This window comes from Sinohyriopsis cumingii, chromosome 3 (genome assembly GCF_028554795.1).
Source record: "Sinohyriopsis cumingii isolate HCF-2022 chromosome 3, ASM2855479v2, whole genome shotgun sequence".
Classification (NCBI taxonomy): Eukaryota; Metazoa; Mollusca; class Bivalvia; order Unionida; family Unionidae; genus Sinohyriopsis; species Sinohyriopsis cumingii.
In genome coordinates this window covers 132,975,568-133,000,172 of record NC_142963.1, presented here as the reverse complement: position 1 = coordinate 133,000,172, position 24,605 = coordinate 132,975,568, and the positions used below count along the sequence as shown (strand labels likewise).

The 24,605-nt window shown below is 34.7% G+C and overlaps 1 protein-coding gene across 1 annotated transcript in view; it reads right to left on the bottom strand.

Moving 5' to 3' along the window:
- The window catches only part of LOC149803889 (guanine nucleotide-binding protein-like 3 homolog), a 52,839-nt gene that overhangs the window by 11,019 nt on the left and 17,215 nt on the right, over positions 1-24,605 (bottom strand). The window contains exons 5-13 of the mRNA XM_089953703.1: positions 23,524-23,652; positions 22,893-22,979; positions 20,248-20,383; positions 16,990-17,093; positions 14,049-14,193; positions 10,183-10,270; positions 8,097-8,208; positions 6,057-6,122; positions 1,346-1,488 (exon numbers count right to left, since the gene is read on the bottom strand). Coding sequence (XP_089809829.1) covers positions 1,346-1,488; positions 6,057-6,122; positions 8,097-8,208; positions 10,183-10,270; positions 14,049-14,193; positions 16,990-17,093; positions 20,248-20,383; positions 22,893-22,979; positions 23,524-23,652 — 1,010 coding nt within the window. The remainder of the gene's footprint in view (positions 1-1,345; positions 1,489-6,056; positions 6,123-8,096; positions 8,209-10,182; positions 10,271-14,048; positions 14,194-16,989; positions 17,094-20,247; positions 20,384-22,892; positions 22,980-23,523; positions 23,653-24,605) is intronic.

Sequence of the window (24,605 nt, the reverse complement as noted above, 5' to 3'; positions counted from 1 at the left end):
AACATCACTTAAATCTTGTTACATACACTGCATGGCATTTAAAATAATTCTCTTTCCATTTACTTCATTTTCCCACTGCTGCAGAATATTCTCCTTATCTGTTAGGATTTTGTTTAATTGACTCTTCCCAAGACAAAACTTTTTGGCAAGAACTTTTGAACCCCCCATTGTCTAGTCAAATAACTTGTACTTTTTCTTCTAAAGTATTAATTCTACATTTACATGATGACATGTTAAAGCTTTGTATTCCTATGTTGCTAGTTGTACAGTACTGCAATTTAATTATGCATACAACGTTTGTAAAGTAGACACAAAGCCATGTTTATAAAGGAAGCAATACATATTTGTCACATGATTTTTCATTATTTGTTTGGAACCCTGTTTTGTTCAAGGTTAATTTCTCTCTATGTGCTAATCCACAAAAGCTACATGTATTATGTGCTGACCATGTTATGATCTTGACAATTACATCCGATCGTAATCATCAAAGGAAAAACCTCAACCACTGTGTGAAGCCCAAAACTCTATCACTCATTGTTGACCCCATTTCCTGTAAACATGGGCATTAATGATATAATATTAACCTTTGTGATAATGTACTTTATCCAACACTTCTTTCAGTAACAAAAGCCTAAAATATGGAAATGGAGACTGGTAAAGAAAATCAGATTACTTATCTTACTGCATTAATTAAATATTGGTTCTATTCATATTAAAATAAAACGGGATAAATTTTACATTTTTGCACTAATATGCTGGCTGCTGGTTGCATCAGAGGGGTACTTTTTAACAAAAACTCACTGGTACCAAGGGACTCTGGCTGTGAAAAAAAGGGTGGCAACTGCTTAGTGGGGTATGAGGGGTATCACTGTATTATATCCTAAAAGTGATGGATGTTCCAATTACCAACATATGACTGTATTATATCATAAATGTTATTAATGTTTCAGTTACCAAAATATGACTGTATGATATCCAAATTTTTTTTTTTTACATCTGTCATCAACCGACTTTATTGTTTGTGCATTCATAGGTACAATAAGACTAAATTTATGTCTAATAAACTACAAATCAAGTAAACATTAACCCACCCACCCCGATAATTATTTATTATAACTGGTTTACTCCCTTTCCCTTCGACTTCCTTCCATTATTTACATTTCAATGTGACTCATTACCCGTAACTCACATCAAAAACATTTTAACGTCCATCAATCAGTATGGATAATAACTGTTCTACTGCATGTAAAGCAAAGTATTTTCAAATGCTTGATTTCTGAAAATCTATTCCATTCCAAGCAGACCTTAAATTCCTGAAAGAAAACAGGACAGAAGAATATCTAACCCGTTCCAATCCTGAAGAACTGCTTTAGCAGCCCTGTTGACATCTGGTACACCACCCTTTTTTAACCTCCCAAATCGTCTTGCAAGTAGAGCGAGAAACTCATTTACATCTTTGTACTGAGGGATGCCATAGTGAAGTATCATCTGAAAATAAGAATCCAATCTACAGACATAGAAACCATTTCAAAAAGCAATTACACTGCAAGTGTTGTAAAAGACGTGTCATCAGTAGCGGAAACTAACAGCTCTTGCAAACAAACTGGAAGTAATTTAAGTTATTTGACATTATATCTACATGAATTATGTTTTGTAGTAACAAGTGATGATGTCACGGCTTAGTGGTGAATCAATGCTGCTGCATATGTTCATAAAAAGGCTTCATGTTTCTGAAGATTACTGTATCTGAGAACAAACTTTGACACACAATTTTTAAGGAAATGAAAGCTCTGAACCTGATGATAATCCATTGTAGCCTACTCTGGATCTGATGGCAATCCATTGCAGCCTACTCTAGGCTTGATGGTAATCCAATGTAGCCTACTCTGGGCTTGATGGTAATCCAATGCAGCCTACTCTAGGCTTGATGGTAATCCAATGTAGCCTACTCTGGGCCTGATGGTAATCCGTTGTAGCCTACTCTAGGCTTGATGGTAATCCAATGTCACCTACTCTAGGCTTGATGGTAATCCATTGTAGCCTACTCTAGGCTTGATGGTAATCCAATGTAGCCTACTCTAGGCTTGATGGTAATCCATTGTAGCCTACTCTAGGCTTGATGGTAATCCAATGTAGCCTACTCTGGGCCTGATGGTAATCCGTTGTAGCCTACTCTGGATCTGATGGCAATCCAATGTCACCTACTCTGGGCCTGATGGCCATCCATTGTAACCTATCCTGGGCTTGATGGTCTCCATTGTAAACCTGGGCCTGATGGTCATCTATTGTATCCTACTCTGGGCTTGATGGTAATCTGTTGTAGCCTACTCTGGGCCTGATGGTAATCCACTGAAACCTATTCTGGGCCTGATGGTAATCTGTTGCAGCCTACTCTGGATCTGATGGTAATCCATTGTAACCTATCCTGGGCCTTATGGTCATCCACTGTAACCTATCCTGGGCCCGATGGTAATCCAATGTCACTTACTCTGGGCCTGATGGCCATCCATTGTAACCTATCCTGGGCTTGATGGTCTCCATTGTAAACCTGGGCCTGATGGTCATCTATTGTATCCTACTCTGGGCTTGATGGTAATCTGTTGTAGCCTACTCTGGGCCTGATGGTAATCCACTGAAACCTATTCTGGGCCTGATGGTAATCTGTTGCAGCCTACTCTGGATCTGATGGTAATCCATTGTAACCTATCCTGGGCCTTATGGTCATCCACTGTAACCTATCCTGGGCCCGATGGTAATCCAATGTCACCTACTCTGGGCCCGATGGCCATCCATTGTAACCTATCCTGGGCTTGATGGTCTCCATTGTAAACCTGGGCCTGATGGTCATCTATTGTAGCCTACGCTGGGCTTGATGGTAATCCGTTGTAGCCTACTCTGGGCCTGATGGTAATCCAATGTAACCTATCCTGGGCCTGATGGTAATCTGTTGCAGCCTACTCTGGATCTGATGGTAATCCACTGTAACCTATCCTGGGCCTAATGGTCATCCACTGTAATCTATCCTGGGCCCGATGGTAATTCAATATCACCTACTCTGGGCCTGATGGTAATCCACTGTAACCTGCCCTGGGCCTTATTATCATCCACTGTTACCTACTCTGGGCCTGATGGCCATCCATTGTAACCTATCCTGGGCTTGATGGTCTCCATTGTAAACCTGGGCCTGATGGTCATCTATTGCAACATATCCTTTACCTGATGGTCAATGATTGTAACCTACCCTGCGTCTGATGGTAATCCATATAACCTACCTTGGGCTTGATGGTAATCCATTGGGACCTTTCCTGGGCCTGAAGGTCATCTAGTGTAACCTATCCTGGGCCTTATGGTCATCCATTATAACCCATGCTGGGCCTGGCTGTGATTCACTGTAACCTACCCTGGGCCTGACAGTAATCCACTGCAACCTACCTTAAGCCTGATGTTAATCCACTATTACCCACCCTGGGCCTGATGGCCAAGTATTTATCAATAACTGTCATTAAATGATGGCAACTGCAATCTGTATGGAGTTGACATATTAACTTCTATTAAATTTGGTAAAAAATATTGTGGTTTCATTTATTATTGTGCATATCAATATTCATGGTATTGTATAAAAAAAGACACTTTCTCGGGTATAAAAATTTGAAGATCTGCCTGTCAAAGTCTGCACACTAATATAGGTACAGTGTGACCCAGCTATGGCATGCTCCATTGTAACTCAAATTCAGATATAACATGATCGTGGTGTGGCTCCCAAAATTTCATATACATGTTTTTACTTGTATGTGAAAAAAAATAATCTTTCTTAAAAGTAAGAAAAAATGTAAAATGTTTATTATCATTTTTGGAAAGAGATTGCGTATGAATAATACAAGATAAGTGTGGTGTGGCTCCTGAAATTTTATATGTATTTTTCTCATACACGAAATCAAGCCAAGCATTTACCAAAATGTATTGATATGATTGTTTACTTAAACCAATGTCATTGCCCCATCAGTATATTTTGATGATCATGTTATGTGGATAATGTCATTCTTCCATGTGAACCAAACAAGTGCCCAACAGCCCCTAGATGTGCAGTGGTGAGAGTGGCTCATGATAAATTGCTACTGACATTGATCCAAATTATAAGCTGGATTTGTGCAATTTCCAGATTAATTCTAAAACCAACATTTGCACGTACCTGAAGAAATGATTGACATGAAGTGTATTTTCACTGGTTTTGACTGAAACTCAGTGAAGCATGAGCTTTAAGTCTTCAGGTAATTAGTGTATATCATTAGTGTTTAATCTGCACCTGTGCTGCAATGAATGATTTTAGCATTTTAAAGTATGGATGTTATTCTGATTAAAAATATGTGGATATAATGAAATGTTCATTCAGGAGGACTTCAATTTTAACAGGAGAGTTTGTGCGTGTGTGGTGTGTGTGATTTGGATTTTTAACATAGCTATAACAATTCTGCAGTCATATCGCTACAATGTCTGCAGTGTGGCAGTTTATAGTGATGTCTAGCACTGGGGCATCATGCCGCAGACAATACCACCCAGTCACATTATCCTGACACCAGGCCAACCAGCCCTAAATCTAACCTATTAATGCTGAGTGCCATGCTAGGCAGCTGTTAGTACCATTTTTGTAAGTCTTTGGTATGACTTGTTCGAGGATCGAACCCACAACCTCCTGCATCCAAGGCTGACACTCTAACCACTAGGTCACTGGAGCAGTTGGAGAGTTTGTCACCTGTACTTAAAGTACACTCATCTATGCTTTAAGCAGATTCAGATGGATCATGACTATTTCTTAAATCACAGAGTTATATATGTAGTGGTGTTTTACAGCATATCAGCACAAAATATTGGCTATATGCTATCAATTGAAGGTAAAATTTGAAAATGTTACAAAATGAAAAATTGAACAAAAACGTTAGGAAGATAAATTCTATCCAAAAAAGTAAACAAGATAACAATAAATATAAAAAGTAAAGATATCAAAATTCTGTAAAAGACATAAAATAAAAGATAAATGTTAACAATGTATAATCCTTAAAACATTTGGTTAAAATTTGTTACATCAACTGCATAACCCTAAAAAAATCCAATGTTTTCTCTGGTGGTTTAACAATTTAAAGTTTCTTCATTGACTGCACATCAAAATACTTCAGACTGCAGAGAATAAGTGCAGTTTTGTCACCGAAGTAGTTTGGACAGCAGTTTCACTTGGATAAATGTAAATAAGTATTAACGACAGCTGCTGGACACTGTATGCATATATGCATTAAAACAATATGATTTGCTCTTTTTTTTTCAAATGGGATTAAAATGCAACAACACAAAGACAGTATTTTATTACAGTAACGAAGTTTAATTATCAAATAGCTGAGCATTCTTGATTGCTAGGATATAGCTATAAAAAACAAAGGCATGGTTAGGATAGTGGTGGGTGGATCGGTGTACTTTCTGCATCAAATTCAGCTCAGTTTTTATTGACCCTTTACATTCCTGGTTTGGGGCACAAAAAAAAACATCCATGAAAATTGGTACCCAACAAAAAGAAGTGAAATCATGGTACATGTATTGGACACAGTTCACAAAATCCATGCAAAATGGTAATTTGATATCCCCTAAAAAGCACCAAAACCACTGTACATGTATTAATTTGGTACACCACAGAAAGCATTGAAATCATTATACATGTATTAATTTGGTACACCACAAAAAGCAGTGAAACCGCTTTACATGTAATGGACACAGTTCCATCATAAGGTAATATATTCATAATGCATGAAAATATTATTCCTATGAGTGCATACAAAAGTAAAATTCCAAGTCAATATTATACTAAACAATTATTGGAAGAAAAATATGAATGACAACTTTCAATGTAGTTTGAAAAACACTGAAGAACATGCAGGTATAACAGCTTCCCCATTCTCTTCAAGCTGGCACTTATAAATGATCAAAAATTACCACATATAAATGATAAAAATATTTGTTTTTTAATTAGAAAAACAAAACACAACAATGTAAATCATCTAAACAGTGCTTACCTGTTGTTTACTGCACCTTTTCAAAATAGCTTCCACAGGTGTAATAGGGTCATCCAAAGTTTCTAGCTGTAAACACAAAATGTATAAAATAATGCTCAGTAATAGGTGGTATAAAGTATTATCAACTAGTATCCTAATCTAGGCCAGCATTCTTGCATTTGCTGAAAAGGAACTGATAATATAATCTAGTTATCAAATGCTGCACCAAGAATTCTTGAGGAGGGAAAACTATGTCCTACATGCTAGTTTACCCAATGCTACATTCCGGTGTGGAGGAAATTGTGTTCCCCATGCCTTTGAAGTGTGGGGGACACATAAATTTCAATCTAAACAAGAAAAATATTACAACATATTTTATGTATGAGTAGTGGTTAACCAAAAACTGGAATGTAATGAACTTCAACTTTCACTAGTCTCCAGCAGCCATTGTAAATATTATCAACTTTCACTAGTCTCCAGTAGCAACTAAAAGCATGATCAACTTCCACAAGTCTCCAGTAACCATTATAAACATTATCATCAACTTTCACTTGTCTCCAGTAGCCACAGTAAATATTATCATCAACTTTCACTAGTCTCCAGCAGCCATTGTAAATATTATCAACTTTCACTAGTCCCCAGTAGCAACTAAAAGCATGATCAACTTCCACAAGTCTCCAGTAGCCATTATAAACATTATCATCAACTTTCACTTGTCTCCAGCAGCCATTGTAAACATTATCAACTTTCACTTGTCTCAAGCAGCCATTGTAAACATTATCATCAACCATCACTAGTCTCCAGTAGCCATTATAAACATTATCATCAACTTTCACTTGTCTCCAGCAGCCATTGTAAACATTATCATCAACCATCACTAGTCTCCAGGTGCCATTGTAAACATTATCATCAACCATCACTAGTCTCCAGCAGCCATTGTAAACATTATCAACTTTCACTTGTCTCAAGCAGCCATTGTAAACATTATCATCAACCATCACTAGTCTCCAGTAGCCATTATAAACATTATCATCAACTTTCACTTGTCTCAAGCAGCCATTGTAAACATTATCATCAACCATCACTAGTCTCCAGTAGCCATTATAAACATTATCATCAACTTTCACTTGTCTCCAGCAGCCATTGTAAACATTATCATCAACCATCACTAGTCTCCAGGTGCCATTGTAAACATTATCATCAACCATCACTAGTCTCCAGTAGCCATTGTAAACATTATCAACTTTCACTTGTCTCAAGCAGCCATTGTAAACATTATCATCAACCATCACTAGTCTCCAGTAGCCATTATAAACATTATCATCAACTTTCACTTGTCTCAAGCAGCCATTGTAAACATTATCATCAACCATCACTAGTCTCCAGTAGCCATTATAAACATTATCATCAACTTTCACTTGTCTCAAGCAGCCATTGTAAACATTATCATCAACCATCACTAGTCTCCAGTAGCCATTGTAAACATTATCATCAACCTTCACTAGTCTCCAGTAGCCATTGTATGCATTATCAACTTTCACTTTTCTCCAGTAGCCATTGTAAACTGAGGCACCTTAAACAGAGGAAGTACTGTACTTATCCTTGATCTGTTATGTGCATCCTATGGCCAGTTAGCCGAATCTGGCCCACAACCCGGTTTTATCCAGTTACATTTACATTATATTGTGTGGCTTTAAAAATCACTATCTAACATGTGCCCTAGAGAATCTTCCACATGCCTGTCCTAGAGGACAACTCAGTTTTATAAAATAATCTATTTCATCCACTAATTTTTCCTCCAATGTTTACTGCAAAAATATGATTTGAGAACAAACAAAATTCACATTATCAGTACAATTTTGGTTACTATGGGACATTTTTCAGTGGAAGTCTTTACTGTCAATAACTTCTTTCCAATTTAGTTTCTTCATTAAATGTGTGAAAGTATCAGGCTCCTCAAAATATTATGATTTACACAGTACACCACTTAGTAACTTTCTAATGACCCTCTTTCATCTAATGCCCAAAGCAAACCAAAACAAAATCCTTAAAATGAGATACCTTGACACAGTTTTTCAGTATAGTGGAGGTGTCAGAATTCCCCTTGGCCATCACCACACCAGGACTATCCAGAAGCCTGATATGTTTATCAAGCTGTACTTCTTGCATTTGCCTGTAAACAAACATACAGTTTTATAAGTTTACACAACTGACAAAATTTCAGGTAAAAGATATTTAAGAAATTTTGTTTTTTACTTAACATCTGATGCAAGACAACGCCTTGCCACTGTTGTAAAAATTTCAAAAATCTGTCTAAACTTCACAACAGATGATAAGAAAACTGCACATAAAAAAACCACATTCTCATGGCTGAAAATAAATGTGAGGAAATGTATTTCTGAAACATATGGTTCACAAATTATAACTTTTAAGTTAAAATCATTTAGATTCTCACTGTTGTACAAATTTCAACAATATATGTAGATTTCATAAGTGATGCTAATAAAACTGCAAGAAAATCTATCTCCATGGTTGAAAATATGGCATTTAAGTTAATATCATTTAATTTGAATCCTGAGCCTTATGAAACCGTATACTTGTCAAAATGAATTTAAAGATTATATAAAATGCATGTTCCCATTCAGAAAATCCTGTTTAATAAACCTGACCAATAGTGCAGAAGCACTAAATACATTGAGTTATCTCCCCCACAATATAACTTACATTGTTTCAATTCTTTTCTTTTACAACTTGCATGAAATACTTTGTACTTTCTGTGAAATATATATATTTAGCTATTTTATTTAAATGAAACTGTTTTACCTGTTTCATGCAATCTAAAATCTAATTATCACTTGACTTAAATGTTCTCCTTTTCTTTTGATATGGCTTAAATTCTATCCTAACTTCACCCCTCATTAAAAGGTATGGGTGTTTTGTGTGTATGTCTATATATATATATATATATATATATATATATATATATATATATATATATATATATATATATATATATATATACACACACACACACGCCTACATTGGATTGTGAAGTTCTAATAATTCTTGCCGCTCCATCTATTCCCCAAAATGTGGCTGCCAAATAGCCAATTGTGACAAAAAAGAAACTACTGTTATACCTAATTATTAAATGTACCAGTAAAATGTGTCATTTTCACTATTAGATTTTTTGCTGTTTTAGTGTTTGTGTTATCCTTCCCTTAGTATATGGCTTCCACTTGAAGTAATTATTTATAAATTAATTTTCTTTTCTTTCAGAAAACTACGTTTCTTTTGCTTTCAGAATATTATACTATTGAATTTCTTCCAACAAAAGCAATTCCATTTTAACATTTTTTAAATAAATGACTACATGCTGATTTACTAACTCCAAAATACTCTAGACCTAACTGATATTGTTTCTGGTAAAGTTGGATGGTGAAGTTTAAACTGAACAGGTTGCCCAAAATAAGTCTTGAAGGATGATTTTAAAAGTTACATGTTGTTCCTAGCATAATTTTTTATAATTTATTTTGCTTTAAAGGTATGATGTGCTGACACACTGTGACAGAATATAGTTACAAAAACCAAATGGTGAGAGAGACGAACATAATGTCTATAGCATAGACCCTGAAGCTACTGTTAAATTATAGTTTGTTTCTTATTTATACCTTCACATCTCTTTTTTCCCTGTGTTTTGTGGCTATAGAGTGTTTAAATAACTTGGTAAAAACTAATGACCAAACAAACTTAGTTGGTGAAACCTCTGTTGATTGTCTGGCTAAGAACCAGTATGTAAACTTGATGCAGTGACCTCTGAATTTTACTTTGTTAAGTGCTTATTTTGCAGTTTAATGGAAAAAGAAATGAACAAGTGATTTTCAGGACCTCTCTCTCTCTCTCTCTCACACATACACACTGTATATATAAAGGTCATGCTATAATCAGCTCATTGTAAATGTTATACACTGACCTTTCTCTTCATTAAAGGGAGATAGAAATGTAAAATATATATATATATATATATATATATATATATATATATATATATATATATATATATATATATAAACTGGCTACTTATGTATGCATAATATGTTATATATCTGCCAAATTGACACATATCAAGATTGATGAGAAAGCCTACTTTGTGACTCCAGGAGTTGCCCCTACATTGCACGCCTTGCTTCTCTTCAGGCTGTTTATGATGCTGCTTTTACCAGTATTAGGGAATCCTGAAAATGACAAGACATTTTACTAAAAAAAATTCACAAACAACCGTGTACTTCTAGAATCCTATTCCAATCTTAATCCACAAGTATTTGGTCAATAACACTTATGACGAGTGTGGAGATATAACAATAATTAAAATTCAGTTGTGAAGACAAACTTATGACGAGTGTGGAGATATAACAATAATTAAAATTCAGTTGTGAAGACAAACTTATGACGAATGTGGAGATATAACAATAATTAAAATTCAGTTGTGAAGACAAACTTCAAAATATAAATTTTTCGCTTTTGTAGAACTTCATGTGTAGGGAAAAAAATCTGTTTATGTTGTCAAATATACTCAAACCGAATCCCAAATTTCATCATTAACAATAATGAAGAGTTTGATAGTCCAAAATCACCTGGTGAATCACCTCCCTTGATTAAGGCTGGTTTGCTGTTATGTGATGATATTCCTGAACAAAGTGATCAGCCACGAATGAAGAAGTGTACTGACTGCAAGGTCATTTCAAATAAAAATGACAGATTTTGTGCAGTATATAGGCACAAATTACGATGTGAAAAAAAAAAGATATTGCTTTCCTCCATGAGGAAAGATGCAGAAAATGAGGATCTACAGATTATACTGTGTGAAACTAGGAAATATCATGAAGAGTGTTCCAAGCCAGCCCTACTGCTATTTCTAATTCTTCCAAACATGTTAACTATATTCAAATCATCACAAATCCTTCTAAATGCTGAAAAAAATGGAGCTCAACAATTAGACACTCAATGGGAGACCATACAAGGCTACAATCTAGTAAACCAACACATGGGAGTGTGGAAAACAATACTGAAAAAAAAATAGTTTGTTCCCTTTCATAATGAAATCTGAACTGCAATGATATACTTTAATTAAACCTATTACTTTATGGAGTTATCATGAAAAAAGCAAATCTTATCATAAATTATGTTTCTCCATGAATACTTACCCGATCACATTATCATTAGGGAATATAAGCCTGATACCTCCAGAATCCAGCCCTACTAAAGATGAAAACATCTTTTCTGTCTATATCATGTAAAAGGGCATTAGCTCTTGTCCATTACCTCCCCATGCCACCACCAGGAGTTGTCAGTTTTAAGGATGCTTGCATAGTGAAGTGGTTGGTAGGGTCTTCATTAACATTAGGAGAATAGGTAACAGGTGGAGGGAATGCTGAGCATTCTACCTATACCTAGAGTATCCTACTGGAAAAAAAAAAGATTGGATTCCATATGTGAAAGACAACCCATTCTCCTGATCCATGACCATTCTATCAGGTCAAGAAGATGATTACTGATATCTTCTTAATGTTAAAATTCACTGGCAAATCCAACAAAGCAAGAAGGCCGATGTTGGTTTCATTAGGTCTGGTGGTTGTCTAGGTCATATCCACAGGACCTAACAGATTTGGTCTCTGCAAAGCTAAAATCCCTGAAATAAAAACCTGAGAATGTTGACTGTGAATGCCAGCCAACAGCTTCTATGATGTTTTGGCTCAAAATGTTGAATGCAAGATTCACAGACATCACTCTAATTTCATGAGCTGAAATCCTCATAAGGCAAAAATGATCTTTTGAGATGTCAGACTATGCTAAGTGTATAACCAAATTAAGCCATGACAGGGCTTGAGAGATATCTGCTTCCTGCCTTCACAGGGAAAAAGACTCTTTTGGGTTGTCACTGTGCACTTCAAATAGTGCTTGAAAGCACGGACAGATCTTGCATGACCACCGCTCTTGTCTTATCTATAGACAAGAAGTAGCATATGACGGCAAACAGCTCATGGCTGCAGTCTGGTTATGTCATGAGGATCACCAAACCATCTGATCTTAAATGAAGATAGTTATGATTGACTGAAAGGGCATTGAACTCACTCACCCTGCAAGCAGAAGTGAGAGATATCAGGAAACAAGTGTTGTATGATAACAGCTTCTGCAAGGTCCTGGCTAATGACTCAAACTTCTCAATGTTAAGCCATGTTAAGACACAAGACAGATTCCACTTTGGAAATGGTGAGAAATTTCGGTATATTCAAATCTGAATTGGCAAGCAGGTCTGATAGATCTTTATCATGACTGATAACTCTTCTTTTATGGTGTTCTTGAGATTCTCTCCATAATTAAAGGTCTGAATTGTTTCTCTTGCAAGATATCTGAAAAGATCTGGCTTGGACATAATCTTCCTAGGAAGGTCTATCTCTGGCTCAAGTAGATTGAATTAGTAGAATTATCTTGCAATTCTGAGCCCATATTTTCTGTAGTAATTTCAGGATTAAGACCGTGGGTTGATTCGTAAGTGCTATCCTCCTCCAGGGCAGAAACATTCTTCTATCCCTTTTGAATCATTGCAGTTTTTTAGTAAATGGGGGAAAATCTGTATCTAAGGATCATGGGGAAGTAATTTCTGTACCAATTTTTGTAAGGACTCCAATTTTATAATAGATTATTCATAAAATAAATACAATCAAAATTAAATAGAAACCTCCAATTTGCTACTGACTGTAAGGATGGAAGAGGCTCATTTCACTGACCCAGAGATCTATTGAAAATTCAAACGCTGATCACTGATCTTGAATGTGGAAAACATAATAATTTAGACAAGAAAACATTCTTTTATGAAATGGAACACTAATCATTTAGCCAAGAAACATTTTGTTATAAAAAAATGAAACACATTTTCCATTTACAAGAGATATGATATGTAAACACTGATGATTTTGGTACAAAGACCTAACATACAGACATTAGACAACCCCACCCACCCCAAAACCCGTGTGTTGCCTACTGCACTGGTTTTAAAATTAGGGTAGGTAGATTTTGTTTTTTTTAAAAACATTATACATATATTATAATGATTAATATATACAATGTACTAAGTGCTTCAAGTACTGGGCTAAACTGGCTCAATTAGATGCACAAATCACATTGAGGAATTTCTGTTTTTAAATTTTTTTTCTTAATTTTTTTTAAACCCTGGGGGAAAAAAGTGCTATCGTCAGCAACAACAAAAACAGGAATGGTCAGCCAACCGAAAACACATTCTTTTGTTTGGCCTTACCTCATGGATTACACAATGGCAACTAGACCTATCATACAGACCAGCTTGTAGATTACATAATGCCAACTAGACCTAATACATAGATGTTAACTTGTGAATTGCACAATGCCAACTAAACCAAATACGTATATGTTACCTTGTGGATTACATAATGCCATCTAGACCTATCATTTAGACATTACCTTGTGGATTACATAATGCCAACTAGACCTATCACTTAGACATTACCTTGTAGATTACATAATGCCATCTAGACCTATCATACAGACATTACCTTGTGGATTACACAATGCCAATGCCAACGTCCGATGCAAACATATTATTTTATAATCTTCTGAAACCCCAAACCCCAAAAATATAGCCCCCCCCACCAACAAATTTTGGTACTTGAATTACATCAGCTAATGCACTGCTGCATCTGTGATTTAAAGTTACTGTTAATTCACTTTAAGTTATGGGTACCCATTAAATACATACATACTGTGGGTGTGTTTGCAAATTCTGCATCAGCTACAAGCGACATATTTAAAGACCCAACATAAAACGGATCAACCGATGAAGAAAATGGAAACCCTCATCCCTAAATAGCATACCCATAAATATAATCACTGATCAAACTCTAATTTTTCTAATTTTCAAAATCATGAAAAATGTTATTGAGGAATATGAATTACTTGAAAGTAATGGACTTCACTTACCCACAACTCCTACTCTTATTGTGGTCTTGATGTCCTTATTTCTGCAGTAATTTCCCAGCAATTTCATCAAGACATCTGCTCCGAGACAGTGGCTGGACTGCATCAAATCCTCACTTGCGACTGATATCTTCACCTTTGAATGGCACTTTTGGAAAATAGATATACTGGATATCAAATAACCAGTTTTTGTTTTCTTCATGTTCAATACAGCTATGCTACATTATTCTATACCACAAACTTTATCTCTGTCATTAATTACTTTTACCTGTCATTAATTACTTTAATGTCTGTTATTAACTACTTTAACGTCTGTCATTAATGACTTTAATGTCTGTCATTAATTACTTTAATGTCTGTTGTTATTTACTTTAATGTCTGTTATTAATGACTTTAATGTAGACAAGAAGACTGTTCATGCTTTTTCAAATACCAGGGATACAATCTTTCCATAATATTCTCTATTACATTTAGCTGGTGTACTGAAGGTATCAATTACCAGGATTTCTGAGTCTACTCTCTTTTCATTTTAGTTTACTTTACATTTTTATCAAAGTAAGGAACATATAAAATGGTAAAATATACATATAAAAATAATTTCATTCAGAAAAAAATAGAAAGTGCAAATAAAACAAAAAAACACTTCACTGCTAGGGATGTCAACCACTATTAACATAAAATAGGAATGAAAGCAGCACAAAGAAAATCAGAAACTGAACCTAAATACAGTCTGAAGTCTATCGTAAGAAAATATTGCAAAGTCCGATATTCATTGAATTTATGCACTGCATATAACATTTTGAACTTTGACACCCGTTTATTTCATCGAGGTATAATCCTTAACAGTCACCTTTTGTTTCTTGATCTTTCTCAAATGAATCTGGTCATCAAGTTCATGTTATGTATTTTTTATTGGTCAATATTCAGTTTAGTTTATGGCCCATGCTTACAGATATGCTTTCATAATTAAATTACAATCAGAACTCATGACCTAAATATAGCAGTGTTTAAATACAATTTTTTTTCATCAAAAAACCTGAATGGTTCTGTTCTACAATTATTATGAACTTATAGAGGGACCGGTATAAGGTGAAGTTGTGTGCATTAGCAACAAGCACAATGGATATAAACCTCCATGCAACTTTCATGTACTGTGACTGAAGTTTCTTTATATGTGGTACAAGGGAATAACACACTGCCACAAGCAGATAGGTGATTAAAATAGCTGCTCCCATGAAGCCAATGCACAACAATCAAGATGCTACTTTCTATGATTAACTCAAAATTTCTCAAATTATAAAATGATGCAAAATTCAACACAAGCAGGCATGGTGCTGGCTTTAAAAAAGTTGTTGCCAAAAATATCGCTAACCTCAATATTTTGTCACCAATTAAAAAAAAAATGTCACCATTTTCATAATACAGTCCTATTCATTTATCTCAACATATTCTGGACCAAGGTAATGTTGTTGATGTAAGCAGATGTTTAAATGGGGGGGGGGGCTGAAAATAAATTGAAATTTTGCATGCAAGTGATATTTTTAAGAGATGACCTATCGTCAGTGACTATGATTTACACAGAGAATTTTTTTGTTGAAATTTTGATTAAATGAAGACAACTAGTCTGAAATACACTTGTATATTGACAACTTACAGTTGTGTAGTACACCCCACAATGTGTTAATATAATACATGCATATGAAAAATCCATGAATTCGAGAATCCAATCATAAGAAAATTGATACATCAGTCAAATCCTGTGAGAAAACACAACAAAAACATACATACAAAAACGACAGTCCTCGTTTGATCTATATCCCATTGTCAACAATCATGTTTCCTGAAACAATTCACTTTCTAGTAGCACGTGGCTGTATAGTTGTTTATATGCTTCATGTACATGTACTTAAATTAGCATAGATATTGGTCAGCCAGAAACAACTACCAAAAAGGCTGAGGCTACCAAGTGGATGAGGCTATTCATAGGGAAAGGAAAATGTGAACAAAATTAAATAGTTTCACATTCTTGCAAGAATTCCCACCTTTCCCAATGGCCAGATATCTATTGCTTCAAAATATTTGTCTGATTTGGGTCTTAAGCTGCAATTGGTAGCAATCGTAGTCATTAACTTTTTGTTGCAAACAGGAAACTTTCATGGCACAATAAATATGTTCCAATCACTATGAAAACGGAAACAATGCTTTTAAGTTTGTTGCCAACTTTCTTTGATCAAAGGTCTTCAGCTTGCTTTGATGAAGGTTCATATGTTAACGAAGAGCCGCAAAAGGCACTTTTTGAAGGACCAAACAAATGCCCCCTTGTTACTGTTGTGGCAACATCTAAAAATTGTAAAACTGATGGAGACAGAATATTTTTTTCTCATTTGCTTATAAGGAAAAATCGATGCTTGAAGGTATTCAATTTTCTAGGAGTTTCTGTAAAACTATTTTTTCTGGTACATTTTTCAAAAAGGACCAAAAAAATGCCATCGTCTGGTAAATTGTAGAAATTCCTGTTCCCACCTTCAGAGGTGGTCATTTGTAACTAGCCAGGTAACATGACTATTTGGGTTATATTAAAACACAGAGTAATAAGGCCAGGCATCAGCATAACCAGATTATGATATAACAATGCCATGTTAGGGTGGTTTGTCAATATTAACAAAGGATTTTTATATAACAATAGATTTTCAAGTGCAATTTTATATCCAAGTTTGAGGCTTCCTGTCAAGGTACCTTTGAATTTCTCAACTCCAAAAACAAGACTCAATATACAATTTTTAACAGCCAAAAATGTTGTTGATAAAAAGATCGCCAGATGGTATATTTTGTCGCCAATAAGGAAAAAAAATCACAATTTGCGTTATTGACAAAGCCCAGCACGATCCCTGACAAGGTAAAGCTGACAAAGGTAATACAGCTTTTAATTCTAAACACTGTTTACCAGATGATCACTCTGAGTCTGTGTTGAGGCTTTAAAAGCCAAAGTAGGAAATTCATTCTTCAGATGTTTCAGCCAGGCCTCGACATTCTCTCTAGGAACTAAATCTGAAAGGAAATACAGTAAACTTTGCAGTTGACTATATTGCATGCATCAATATTGGTTATTATGATGTAAACAGCATGGTCCTTTACGGCTTCCTATTATAATCACCATACATCTTAGGACCAGTGTAAATGGTTATTATTTCCTTGTCCCAGACCTTTGGAAATAAACATCGGCACCATTGGTCTCAGTGAAGACATGTGATGTTTTACTTGCAGTGCAGAAACAAATATTTTTTTATTACACTTAGACTGTGACCTTTAGACCCAAATCTATCAGTTTCTTTATTACTCTACGTGCAAGCTATCTACCATGTTTGGTCATGGACAAAAGTTGCTCTGCAAAACCCATTTTTCTCTGAGTCACAATGACACTTACCAATGACCTTTTTACTCCAAAATCAACAGGCCTCTTCCCTACTTTAGGTGCAACCCAACACAAATGTTGGTCAAGGTATGTGGTCAAAAACTGAAGTTATTATGCAAAAACCATTTTTCTTCTATTAGTCACAGCAACCTGGACCTTTGACCTTTTCACCCCAAGATCAAGCCATCCACAAACTTTGGTCAAGTACATGATGGAAAATTGAAATTTTTGTGCAAGACCTATTTACCACACTGATCAAGATCTTTTTTATTCCAAAATCAACACGCCTCTACCTTACTCTGAGCATAACCCACCCAATGGTCTGTGATGTGGTACTAATGTTACTGTGCTGAAAGTATTTTTCTTCCTTCATTCACAATGACCTTTCCCTTAACCTTTTGACCTTAAAATCAATAGACAATTACCTTAACCAAGTGCAAGCCATCCACAATGTTTGCTTAAGGTATCTGATATGGAACTAATACTACTGTGTGGAAACCATTTTTCTTCTTTCAGTCACAGTGACCTTTTTACCCAAACTTTAACTATGCAAACAACACATCTCAAGTTGCCAATAATAAGCTTAAAAACTGACTGCTCAAAAGCAATTATTTAAAGTTATAGATCACTTGAGAAATGAATAGCCATTTAGTGCTTGATTTTCATGTTTATGACAGCAACTGTTTTGATGGGGTCATAGCAGTCAATATCTTTGTAAAAGAAATTTCAATATCAATTTTCATTAATGAAAGCAACCTTGGTATAAATACAGTACACAAAAAAATGCAATGATCATTTTCATGGCTTATTTTCTCCAACAGGATGATAAAATGTAATTACATTGGGAGATTAAAATAGTTGGATAGTGTTTCTAGAACTATGGTTACAGTTGTTAGCTATGCAATTGGTGGCAAATATGTCAGATATAAATTCAACTAATGAAGAAAGCTAGTTGTTTATTCAAACAGTAAACAGACCTATTCAGCCAACACCTTTTCCTTGTTCAGTCAACCTGATTAGACAATATGCTTCACCAGTCATGCTAGTTGAACTAACAAATCAAACCTTTGGAAGAACCTTTCAGTCAAGTCCAAAAATGTATGCAATGAAGAAATAAAAATACTAACCTGAAATGTCCCAAAACTTACAATGCATTAGAAAAATATTTTAAAAATAATAGGGTGTTCCAACTTGTATTCTATCCAAACATATATGGTAAATTTGGCATATAATATTTATCACATGTACAAAAATATTTGGATATCACAAATTTTTTGTATATTAACCTCCAATGAGAATGAGATGGCCACTAATGACCATTCTTATATAAAACTGCTGATTGTGAAGAAAAAAAAAACATGCTGGTATATCATCCATTCAGTCAAAATAGCAATTACAAGATATTCAAGATGGTCACCATGGTGGCTATACTGGTTGTCAGACTAGTATAATTTTCATTTAAAACCAATTAGACGCTAAAAGAAGTTTCTGGTGACAATTCCATGTTGATATGACTGTCCATTTAGGAGAAGTAGTGATAACAAGATTTTCAAAATGGCCACCATGGTGGCTATATTTGATAACAGGTTGGTATCATTTTCATTGAGGACCAGCCAGACTCCGCAAAGTCTTCTGGTGAAAACCTATACTGATAGACTATTTTATTAAGGAGTATTAATATCAAGGTTTTGAAGATGGCTGCCATGGTGGCCATAATGGATGACACATCAGCATCATTTTCATTTATGATTAACAAGACACCATAAGCCTTTTGGTGAAAATTACACATCAATATGACCATCCATCCCAAAAAATAACAATAACAAGCTTTTCAACATGGTAACCATATTGGCATCATTTTCATTTCAGTCACTTAGTACTATCTATACATTATAAGAAGTCTTCAAATGAAAACCTGACTTAATATGACTTAACGGTAAAGAGCTGCAATAACAAGATTTACAAGATGGCCACTTTAATGTCAACAATGGATGTCAGAGTGACACCATATTCATTTAGGAACCAACCAGTGATATATTAAAAAAAAGTCTTTCAATGAAAACCTTACTTTGATATGACTATCCTTTTACGAGGAATTGCAAGAAAAAGATTTCAACATGGAAGATGTTGAGGTCACACTGGATATCTGAGCATCATTTTTATTTCCAACCAATGATACCTTGGGATGAATGTGCAAGTTGCATGGAAGTCCCCCAACTAGTTTCACTGGAGTAGTGATAACAAACTTGTGCCAATGAATGGATGGATGTTGGACAACAGGCCATCCCATAATATTTTCTGGTCGATGACAAGTAGATCTAATAAAAACTCAGTTATATCTTTCTTTAAATGCAATCATGATTAAACACACCCCAAAAATTTGGACTACAACTTTATGGCTTCAAAAACTAATACGTTGTCGTAAAGTGTCTAACTAATAAAATACATGCATGATTTATAAACAGGCTTGGATCATTGAGTATGTTCAACTGATAAGACGAACAGTTCTCTGTCTATTCGAGTACTGCATAGATCTATAATTTCTATCAATAACTTTGATGGTTACATTCATAGTTTGAAAATAATGTGCATCAAGTCACATACTGTCATTTCCTGCTCTTTTTAAATTCGAGCAATAGAACTATTCATCAAGATTTGAAATCTCAGGACATTACTTGTGATGTTAAAACCTGTTCCTTGTTAACATGCAAAAACAAGAACAAGCCAAGAACTCCACTTCATACCCATCTATCTCCACTTTATACCAACATATCTCCACTTCATACCAACCTATCTTATTAAGGATCAGAACGAGTCTTTTATTAGTTGAGGCACTGAGAATGGCTTGTTCCATCTCTACACATCGACTACCCAGAGGGTCTCGGGCATCCAACACCTCCAAAATGACATCAGAAGCATCAACAACCTGAAATATCGGAAGCATCAACAACCTGAAATATCTCATAATAAAGAGGTCTAAATCTGCCTGAAATCACTCACATAATAAAGAGGTCCAAATCTGCCTGAAATCACTCACATAATAAAGAGGTCCAAATCAGCCTGAAATCACTCACATAATAAAGAGGTCTAAATCTGCCTGAAATCACTCACATAATAAAGAGGTCTAAATCTGCCTGAAATCACTCATATAATAAAGAGGTCTAAATCTGCCTGAAATCACTCATATGACTGACATTTTCATATTAGACAAATGTAAGAGCAAACTAGCCAAGAAATCTGGGTCAATGGATGCTGGTGATGGTACAGATTATAAAAACATCTGTCCAAGACTGAAAGGCTTTTATGCCATTACGTATTAAAGTTGGTCAAACTCAGTTGAGAAATTTTTCCAAGATAAAGTTTAAATGTTTTCCTTTTTTAGCAATGGTAGTCATCTTTGTCAACAAATTGACATCACGTGTGAAAATCTGAAAGGTCTTCAAGCAACGGATACTTTGTGTCCAATCTGATCAAAGGGCCCACGGTGGTCTAAGGCACTTGACTTTACAGATCGCTTACATTTCACCTCTGTCCACGTGGATTTTAGTCTTGGGCTTAGTCAATGTGGGTATTTGAAAATGCTTGCAAGTAGCATCCAGTAGTTCTTCCTGGGATTTTCTTCCGTTCTTCCTCCACCAAATATAATGGCCACCCTGTATAGCCCATCATCTACCGAAAAATGACTTTTAAATCCATAACAACCATCCAACCAATTTGGTCAAATAAAGCTGAGTTGTTTTTGGAAAATATTTTCCAATTTTTGGTAAAATAAACCATATTTGATGAGAGAATAGCATAATTTGTACAAATTAAGATGCTTTCTATAAAGAATGCATCAATCCTGATGAGCTGGTTTTTTTGGAGAAAAAATGTGTCAAGGTATAAATATTGATTTGGAGAAGAAATAATTTAAAGGTTTTCTCTGTTGTTAATAACAGTAACTCTATCTGGCAAGCTAACATCATTTGTATTCTTTTTGACAGCATGCACAATTTTGTTCAATCCAGCATGTGAGGGAGATGGAGAAACTATACAGGAAGATACATCCACCAATTTGCTAGAAATGCCATTGAAGAACATTCTTCTTCATCTGGTCAACATTTCAATGATATTATCCTTATGGGAACAGCCCACAACAAAAATGGAATGTTTAAACTAGAAGAGCAAATGAAAGTTATTGTATATGTTTACAATGTTGCTGAGGCTTACTTAAGAGTCCTGGGACAGGTTTTGGAACTCCAGGAAGAGTGCTCAATGTGCCAATCAAAATACGGTTACCACATGATAATCTATTTGAAAATTTTAGTTATCATTACAAATACTATGTCATCAATCCCCAATAACTTGGTTGCCTTAGTGAAGGCAAAAATCAACTGAGTGGGGAATTAATGGTAGAAGATGACAAAAAGTGAAGTATTTGGTTAAGGCAAATTAGAGATTAATTGTAAAACAAAATTATAAGGTTATTTTTTTGGTATATCTATGTCACAGATCTGTCAACACAATCACCATCTGCTTCAACCCCAGACCAGTCAATGAAATTCACAATTTTGGGTTCTCTTATACCATCTGTCGGCATTTTGTCTGGCCTCAGATTCATAGCTAAAGAACCTTATTTTGTATTTTCCAGTGACAATGGTTTATATTAATAAAGCCTAAGCCATATCTGCATTTATAGTGCTTCAACAGACAAAAATTTATTATTCACATTTGTCTGCATTTTTACCTATCTGTACTGTCAGCTGACACTGACCACACAGGTCATGTACTAGTCTTGTAACATTTAGGCTGTAAGCCTGAAAAAATCCCATGTAAAGAATGTGACTTAATCAAGGAAATAGCAATCTCACAATTGAAAATGGATTATGCTGTGAATTACACTGGTAAATGGGGCCTTATCTTGTGTAAAATACTTGAAATCAGTCTGAAAATAAAGGCTGCCAAAATCGTGACCATTTTACAATTAAGACTCATCAATTCTTAATTTTTAGTTGCAACTACAACACTTTTAATTCTAACTTGGAGCACTGTAGTTCATAAATTGGTGGCATGGACTCTCACTACTGAGTACTCAATAAGCCCCAGGAAAGGCAATTCATGAAATTATCTAATAACGCAAACCTTGTTATAATGCAGCATTTGTGTCCCATACCTGCCAACTGCATCATGTATCAAACTGAGAACTGCAATACTTTGAGATTAGCACACTGTACTGAGTCATAGTATATCAGGCACTATCTTAATTTATTAAATGAGGGAAAGGAAATGAAGATACAATAATAAAGTTTCACCTCGATTTCTTACAACCCATATTAACAAACACTGGTATGATTTGGTCATAGGGTTCACATTAGTACCACATCATATCCAGAATAGTGTACTAAAGAGGTACGTTATAAAGAGGAGATATGTTTCATGTACAAAAACTTATATACCTTCCTGAATTCCTTATAATATGCTTTCAAAGAACTCTCCACATTTTTCCCTCCTGTGTACTTTTCTGTCTTTTTTAAAGCTCCTTTCTGTAAAAAAAATGGACTGGGCTAATTTTTTACTTTAAGATACTACAGATTCGATTGTATTTATGGGGTATGATTGTTATTTTAATTTAATTTATGGTTGCTACAAATATAAGTTGCAAATAATGCCATTTCCATCAGGAATATACAAGAAAACAAATAGCAATGAAAATGTGTTTCAAAATGTTTGATATTTTCAATTTCGCACAATACTACAAAACTGTTAAATTACTGTAAAAAAAAAATGATATATTAATTTTTGCATGATTAACGTCTATATACACTAATTACTAAAATAAATATCCTTTGATACTAACTTTTAAGTTTAAAAACCATGATGAATAATCAATGCTTCAGACAATTTGCATAAATATTTTAATCATAGATGCTATAATTTCTTTCAATACACATGCAATAATGGCCTCAAAAGTTTCAGGCTGATGAAATTGGCTGATGTGTGTGATATTTTGATTCAAGACATTCGACCTAGTTCAACCTTACAAATATAAATTATGGAAACAAACACAATGGTTATGCCAAACAATACCTTCTTTTCATATTCAGCAGTTTTCTTCAGTGCATCTTTAACGAGATTATCTAAGTTTCTCTTCTTGTTCAACAACTTTTCTCTGTCTTTTTTTCTTTTCTCTTTCTGTTTTTCTCTTTCTTCCTCTATCTGAATGAGATAAAATCCATTTTTTAAAACAAACCCAGATTCTAATATTAAAAATTTGGAAGTTTTGTTATATTGATTCTAGGAATTAACTTTCATACTTCATGTCATGGAAAACAATGTTCTGAACACAGAATTGAACTTTAATTAAACTAAAAAATTTCCACACTTTATTATTGTAAATTAAGCTTTTTTACACAAATTAATTAATAATCTTCTGATTCAAAACTGTATAAATACTGGCTGTTCAAATTTGTACCACTTACTACAGAGGTTTAATTCATTACTACAATAAAATATATGGTGATCAAGAGAATTTTGTGGGAAAATTATGAACAGAAAGTTCTTTCATGTACTACTGTGCATAGTTGCTTATAAGTCAAACTGAAAAACTAAACACCTATATCTGCTATTGCATAATGCACAAGCAGATCTGGCTATGTACAGTTTGTTTTGTGTAGTAAGTGGAGCAAGCAAAACAGACCCTGATCTGTCAGCATATTATGTTGTTTGCAGTTGGACTCAACTTAAAAGCAAGTATAAATGGTATGTATTCAATGCATACATACATATTACAAAACTGAATCAAAGTGAAATCACAAGTCACAACAGGTGTTTAATTTAAAAAGGAAGTGCTGAATTTAATCATTGGTTCTGCAATTATCTTGGTTATAAAACAAGTCAATTAAGGCACAAGTATTTTCATGGATTGATAATCAGTTTACAACAGGCCGAAACCAAATTTTTAAGTGTCTTGTCTGTGTTTTCATTTGTCCTGCATCATTTTCACTAATCGTATACTGCATGTAAGATCCAATCTACTTAAAATTCACCCATCCAACTAGACAAGCATCTTGCCACTGGTAAATAGGAGTGGTGGAATTTTTTTAGCCCTGTACGATATTATTAAAATGGACGAAAACATTTACGTTGCTTTTTTTAATGACATACCATAA